The 7,885-nt window shown below is 34.6% G+C and overlaps 1 protein-coding gene across 1 annotated transcript in view; it reads right to left on the reverse strand.

Annotated features, from left to right (window-relative positions):
• LOC142351881 (chymotrypsin-2-like) overlaps positions 1-7,307 on the reverse strand; it is a 25,580-nt gene extending 18,273 nt beyond the window's left edge. Inside the window, exons 1-2 of the mRNA XM_075404123.1 lie at positions 6,891-7,307; positions 3,482-3,575 (exon numbers count right to left, since the gene is read on the reverse strand). Coding sequence (XP_075260238.1) covers positions 3,482-3,575; positions 6,891-7,179 — 383 coding nt within the window. The 5' untranslated portion in view covers positions 7,180-7,307. The remainder of the gene's footprint in view (positions 1-3,481; positions 3,576-6,890) is intronic.
• Positions 7,308-7,885: the final 578 nt, after the last annotated feature.

A 7,885-nucleotide genomic window follows, 5' to 3' on the forward strand; every position in this document is an offset into this window, starting at 1 on the left:
CCCCCTAGGGGACAATTTCTGCATTCCCTATCTTAATACATATTATCCCCCCCCGTTGTGGTTCTAGTCAATTTTTATAAGTTATTGTCCCCCGATGGGACAAAAAATTCAATTTTCGAAAAAGGTGCTTCCGACTACTTTTTTTACTCACAGAACATGTTTCAAACTAGTTCACATCTTTTAGAGAAAAAAAACAACAAATTTTTGTGAAATACAATTTTTTTCAGAAAAAAAATAGGAGCTGATCAGAACCACAACGGGGGGGGGGGGGGACATTATGTATTAAGATAGGGAATGCAGAAAATGTCCCCTAAGGGGCACTTAGGGGGACATTTATTGCGAATTTGCGTTAAATGTCCCCCTAAGTGTCCCCCCTAGGGGACAATTTCTGCATTCCCTATGTTGATACATAATGTCTCCCCCGTTGTGGTTCTAGTCAGCTTTTTATACTACTACGACAATACCTGATCAATTTCCTGTACGATGAAGATCAATTTCTTGTACGATATGTAATTTGAACGAAAATGAATGAAGATATCAGCAACAGGTCTCTTCGTGTCTACAATCTCGTGTGATGCCTTTGATCCAAAAAACAAGAACAATCCAACATTTTGCTTTGTTTTGGACAATTTTACGCCCAGAATTATAGAACATAGATGAAATTACAAAAAACTAAAGCTATAAAATCTGGATGACTGTCACCTATTTCAAACAATATATTCATCAAGCACGTTTTAATAATTTTGATTGTGCCAACTACATCTACACAATCATTATCCTAAGACATCTATACTTTACAAAAATTAGTGAAGACTTTACAAAAATGTTGTGTTTAATATTATGTAAATAGGAATGGAGATAGTTCTGAACATGAACGCTCAAAAGTCTGGACACACGCGTTTTTGAATGCATGAAAAAAGCCCAAAAATCTTTGAACGCACGAAAGACTGGACATAGGTATTTTGAGCGCATCATTGTCTGGATTTGAATGCACAAATTTGGAGCGCAAAATTTTTGTATTGCAATATGCAAAAGTCTAGACATAAATACTGTTGGATGGTCTGAGCATAGACATGTTCTGTCTAGTACATTCGAGAAATATGGATTTTTGATTTGGGACCTCAAGTTGGAATTTTTCCCTTCGTGCTCCCAGTACGCTATGCTCCCACAGTTACACAGAACGTGCCATTACTTTGTAAACTTTCCTTTTAATACATGGCACGCGCGTCTGGGGTACAAATAATAGCAAATAAGCTTAATAAGATTCTCTTTTCTCGTTATAAACGATATCTTCTGCACAATCTTTAGTAATTTTTTTTTGTTTGTCCCCCAGTACGTTTGGCACCCGCAGGTTAGAGCCCCAGTTACAGTGGCATTGCACAGTAAGTCTTTTTTGTAAAAATATGACAATATTATTGTTTACAATATTTTGTAACAAAATTATATTGCATATAATTTAACCGCCAATTGAATAATGCGTATTATTATCAAACTGACAGGTCTTCACCAAAAACAATTTACCGAGCTTTTTTATAAAATAAAAGAGAGCAAAAATTCCTTCAATTTACCTCTGATGCGGGCATATCATTATTATCAAAACAAGTGTTGCTAAGAAACAAAAATTGAATTTTTGGGCGTTTAAACAAATTGGATATATAAGTTTGCAGGCAGAAACAAAAAAGAGCCATACTGGGTTACAATTGATCAAAAGTTTCTTTTTTCATTCCATGAGTTACATTTAATTGGCCTAGCAAATTAATCCTTCGTCATATTAAAAAAATTCCGCTCTTAATAACGACGGCCCTATCTGTTTTCGTGTTTTTTGAAGCCCTGATACATTTTGAAGCCAAAGTTGCTCCAACTTTTTTCGAACGTTACATTATTTGAATCCTTTGAGACTTTGTATTCATTTTATGGCTACCAGGAATAATGTAAATCTGTGTTCATGACTACAATGAATTTTGTATGATCTCAAATCAGCTGGTTGCGTATTTTGTGACTGAAATGAGGCAATTGAATTATCATTTGTTCCTGAAAACCTGAACTATCTGAAGACGTCTACCAAAATTATTGTTCTTATTAAATGTAAAAATAATGTTCTCAAATAATTTGCACATTTGGCGCGAATTATACTAATTCTCCTGTCATTTTTTGAAAAGACCGTGCTTAACCGATGTTTGTTATGGAAATATTGTCAACGGAATATTTGTTCTTGAAATGAGATGTTGAGATGCAAAATTGTTTGTCCTCGACCATTGGACGGCCCACGTTTGTGCTTCTTGACAACGCATTGCCCAACAAAAAAATCTTTCTTTATCGGTCGACCCAAAGATAGAAATTTAACATTACGGTTATGATGAAAATGAAATCATAGATCGAAAATATTTCTTTTTTTCGTAGGGCTACCATAGGTTATGCTTTCTTGGTTTGAGATTTGTAGCACAGGAACTAAAATTTTGGAATTTTTCTCGGGATTGTGTATCTATTATAGCAGAAGGGATAATGAATAGGTAAAGGAAAAGGTCCGTTATCGTCCACGAATTGTTAAAGGCTGAGAAAATAAATACATTGCTGGATTCCACAAAATTTTCTGCTGGATACCGAAAAATTTCCTAACCTTATTTAACAGTATTACTGACATTGTTTTCACTTTTTCTATCTCCTGAACGCAAAATTTTTTACTTAACAGTATGTTGCACTTTATCAACCATTTAGCGATCGTACATTTTTCGTTTTTAGTTTTCCAACTGCATGAGCCCAGTTTGCATTGGCGAGAAAGCTTTTTGCCCAAAATTTTGCAACAATATCAGTTCTTTCTAAGTTGCGGTGATCTATTTTTTCACATCTGAAGCTTTGAAAAAATTCATTAACAACTAATATGCGGTGGAAAATAGTTCACCGATAATTTCAAGATATAATAGTGAGAATTTTTTTAATGGAAAGTCAAGCATTTGCCGATAAAATTGTGAGTTTTTAGGTTGAAATTTATTTGATTCTCTCAGCGATAATTCGAATCTCTTACATTATTCCCCTAATAGTCCTCATCCTCAATGTAGGGTAAGGTGTATAAGTATTTCTGTATCTCCCAAGCACCGAATGAAAATGGAGGAGAGAAAAGCCACACAGATGACACTGGAAAATCCCAAAATTCAAATTTTAACTTGATATGAGAAACTTTTCCACAAAATTTTTGCTGTCTTGGATAAAATTCTTTCTTTTCCACATGTATTGTATAAGTGTTTTCCTTGAGGACCTCAGAGCAAAAACAATAGTATAACTTTGATTGCCTCACGAGCTTAATCATGAATTTCCCTAATTCAGAGAAAATTCAGAATCTTAATCAGAGCCTGATTCAAAGTCTGAATTCAATTCTTATAACGTTCTGATTTTTATTCAGTGGCAAATTTGTCTTAGCGTGTCTTAATTGTGAGAAAAGGATTATATAAAAATAAATCAAATGTTTGTAAAGCAGAAAACTAACCGTGGAGATATTAGGATCAGTTTGACGTAAACGTTTCTGTTTCTGGTTGTGGTAGGATCTGTGAAGTCTCCGCGTTCAACCATGAAATTTGCAACTGAAGCAAAAAACAACAAAGTTTAACAAATTTTCTTTAAATTTCCAAGATTAAACAAATTTGTATGTGCAGCAAAATGTTAAAACATAGTCGAAGCAACCTCAGTCCCAAGCCATTGTACTTGCTGTCATCAAACCTCTTGGAGGAGAAATGTTCCTTATTTTTTTCAGGTAAATTAGTTTCCTTAATTTTGGTTTTGACTCCCGCTGTTTTTTTAGAATACTGAAACAATTTCATAATAATGAATTTTCATAAATATTTTGCATGTTACAAAAGCTTAAGATATTTGGATTGTCCTTCAGAGAAACCATGAGTAAACGCAATAGTTTTTGCATTCAAAACTGACAAAAATTTCTCATGTGTTCATACCATGCTATCCGATATCAAATAATGTTCTTAGGTGTTGTTTATGAGGTACCATACAACTATTTAGGCAGCAATTGTCCCCAAAGTTATCCAGGGGTCAAATTCAGGAAGCTAGTTTTACATCTTACGTCCTGCACTACCTTCACCAGCGTAGTCAACAATACAAGGCCGCGAGATATAAACCTAGCTGTCTGAATTCGATATTTCAGTCAATTGGGGGGGGGGGCATTTTTGCTTAACTAGTTGAATGGTACTTCATAAAGATACCCAAAAACAATTTTTCATATCGGATACCATGATATGAACACACGAGAATATTTTTCAGTTTTGGATAAAAATACTGGTGAGTTTGCTTATCGTTTCTAAGACTGATAATCCAGATACTCTTAGTTTTCGCAACAATCAAAAATTTTCTGAGAAGTTGCTTTGAGTGTGCCCATAAGCATACCTACAAAATAGCATGCTCATAGCCAATGATAAATAATAAACCAACAAATGATTTTAACAAACAAGTCAGAAACAGAGGCATAATTGAACCTATAAAAATCGAGCCTGAAATTTTGATGTTTAAAGAGGCTACAATTATGAGGGAATAGGGAAATAACACAAACTGTACCAGAATATCTCCCAATCCAGCAGCAATTATCTGAAAAAATGAGCCTTTCAAATGTAAAAATAATTCAGCTTGTGATTTAATTTAATTTAGTTTAATGTTAACACTACTAGCTTGTATCGATCGTGCTTTTCCGGTCTTTGGAAATTTCCATCAATAATTTTTTTTAAAGCATTACGCTTTTAACTCTTTGTTTATACTTTTTTCAAATAAAAGTTTTGATTTTCTGTCTGGTGACCTGCATATGTTGATCAATCATGTAAACGAGCTTTTAAATGAAAAAATCGAAACCTTTATTTCTTTTTTATATAATTTTTTTTCCATTACGTTTTCTGTTTTAATGATTCACAACTTTAACAATTTGATTTGTTGCTCATTCTCTTAGGGTTTGATCTAAAATTCAGGTGAACGGATAAATTGTTTTTGTGATTCACTTAGAATAGACTTTAACTTAGTCTCAACTTGAGGTGCAATTCATCCCTTCACGCAGTTCGTTCGTGCTGAACAACTGCATTAATCGTTTTCCTCACCCATGTCGAGGTGGCCAGACCATATTGAGCTCTGATCAGACCATCTTCGAGCGCACCCATGTTCTCGGTGCGCTTGAATTACATGGTCTGGAAAAAGTTTCAACCGCACTTTTGTACGGACGCTGATCTGGAAAATGTCTTAGCAGATGTTTGTTCGGTCTGGGACGGTCTTATCAGCGGCATTTTCAAGCGCACACTAGTCTGATCAGAGGTCAATTCGAGCGAAGTTTTTTTTAAGATTTTTTTTCTGACTGATGTTGTCTCTGCTAAGAGTCAATAGCACAGTAACATTCTGATCAAAACCCCACTGAATGTCTGATGGGGTTAATCAAAAGAAATGGTTATAGCTGATAGCAACTGCTGTTCCCCTCATGAAAAGATTTGGAATCACGGTGGATCAAGAAGTTTTTATGCAAAGCTGTCTAAGTTTATCTATTTCGTTAAAAACTTGAATTAATGGCATACACAATCTTTTTATCCAACACTTGGGTTATTTTTTAGCAATAATTTTAGAATTGGCTTTCCGTTTGTTAAATATATGATTGAATACATCAATTTTCATTAAATGAATATAATATAGTGATATTGAGAGATTTGTTCTTGTTAAAAATCATTAACTGATTAGACTATATTGAACGCACTTTAGTCTGATCAGAGGCTATTTCGAGCGCACTTCAATCCGATCAGAGGCCAAGTGGAGCAATTTTTTTTTCAAGTTTGTTTAACGACAGATGTTGTCTCTGTGTATCCATTTTTCCATCAGTAAAGTCACAGCTTAGCTAAGCAGTTAGTTAAATTGTATTAAATTATCACTAAAATGCACTGGCTGTCGCGTTTCACAGTATTCAAACCATTGATAGGAGTTTTTTGAGGTTTTCAATCCACTAATTTATCATTTTTCAATTCACTTTTCAATTCCTTTCTCAGTTTTTTTCCAACAGTTTTTGCATGTAATGTCGGTTTCTTCGATTGCTTTTGGTTGCATACTTGCTTCGGAGCGGGACAAAAACCTTCCCAGTTTTAGGTTTCGCCAATTCGCGAAACCATAAAGTGAACAATGTGGTAAACTGTATGCAGATTTTAAACGGCACTGTCATATGAAAACTAAGTGCTCATACATAAGAAAACATTGGTGCAAAAGATGGAATTGTGATGTGAGAAAAGGACAGATTTAAACCATAGATAGTTAGATCATCTTGAGTTAAACTCCTATTTTTCTCTGATTTTGGTTGTGCAAAAATATTCAAATTTACATTGTCGCAAAAGTTTGCTAATAATAATAATTTTGGTTCCTGCGTAATCGCAGCGGAACAGCATTAGGCCTACAGTAGCCTGTTCTCAGCTGCCCTTTTTCTCATTATTCCTCACATTTCAGACTGACCTGCTAACGCTGGAATCATTTTTGTCACTGTTTTTGGGATTGTTATTAATCTATCGTTTTTTCAAAAACTGATGATCAAAAGAAACGTTTGAATTTGTGCATTAATTAATATTTTGCAAGTTAACCATTCAACTAAATTTCCTACATGACAAAATTTCGTCCTGTTAGTCTGTACTTATAAACTATTTAGCTACTATAATATATACGCCATCCGAGTTTGAAATATAATTAGAGAATCAAGCATTACCTTGTATGAAAACCAAGAAAAGTGAATGTTATGGCATCCGGGTATTTCTTACAATTTACGTTCTAATTGGCAATATTAGTTCCAAAGACTCTATTTTTCATTGTAAAAATTTCAAGTTTTCACATGTAAAAGATACTGTAATCTCTGATTTTCTCAAAAGGCATTTTTTATATCATACCGTCATACTGGGTCATATTGGGGGAAGTTACACAAGTGGCAGTAGTCACAACCCATCTGGACCCTACAACTGCTCCCCCACAAAAGTTATATCCCTTTGTTGGCCCTCGGGATATGTGGATACGCACGTAAAAAGGAGCACCGCCATCGCCCACATAGAGACCATTGGTAACTAAATTTATCACCTTTTTAGACGATTTTAGTAACTTATGCGGATCAGATTGCTGAACAGGAACCAAATGAGACAGAAGTTCCAAGATGAAGATATGTAGATAAACAATTTTTTGCATTGCAGCTGATTGTTGTTTTTTTTTGGAAAATGGGAGGTTGTTTTCGTCGGTTCTGAGAAAAATTTGAATTTATTTCAGTTCAAATTTCAGATTGATGTCATATGAACGTAAACTGAGTGATATATTTGAAATATTAGTTGTAAGTTTTCGAAAGCAAATAACTGAATTATATTTGACGAGTCAAACTGTCATTGCTAAATAATTAAACCAGTTTGAACTCATTTGGCTAAAATGAAATTTGAGATCAGTGAGGTCCATTTGGAAACCGTGTCCCGTGCAGTCATAAAAGAAACATAGTTTTAAAACCTGATAGTAGTCAGACGTGGGCTTTTTACGACGGCACAAAAATCATATTGTTTTTCCTGGTACGATCCTTGTAAAACTATGAGGAATCGACATATGATCCTTGTTTAAAACAAGGAAATCATAAAGGGCCGCTGAAATTGGACTAGATATGAAAACTTAGTTCACAGAAATTACATGCAAAAAAACCCGCCATTAAACAGTTAAAAACACAACAGTTAAAAACAGTAAAAGTACCAAGAAATCTTTTCACAAAATAATTGAATTATGCCCAGATATGCTTCTCCAATAATCAAAGAGCAGCGAAAATAGAAAGCTACTATTAGGTCAAGCAATACTAATTTTTCTGGCAATTGCTCCCTAGTCCGGAAGAGGTAGGTGGTTGGGGGAGGGGGGGGGGGTG

The sequence above is a fragment of the Convolutriloba macropyga genome, chromosome 13 (genome assembly GCF_964194025.1).
Source record: "Convolutriloba macropyga chromosome 13, txConMacr16.3, whole genome shotgun sequence".
In the NCBI taxonomy this organism is placed as follows: domain Eukaryota; kingdom Metazoa; phylum Xenacoelomorpha; order Acoela; family Convolutidae; genus Convolutriloba; species Convolutriloba macropyga.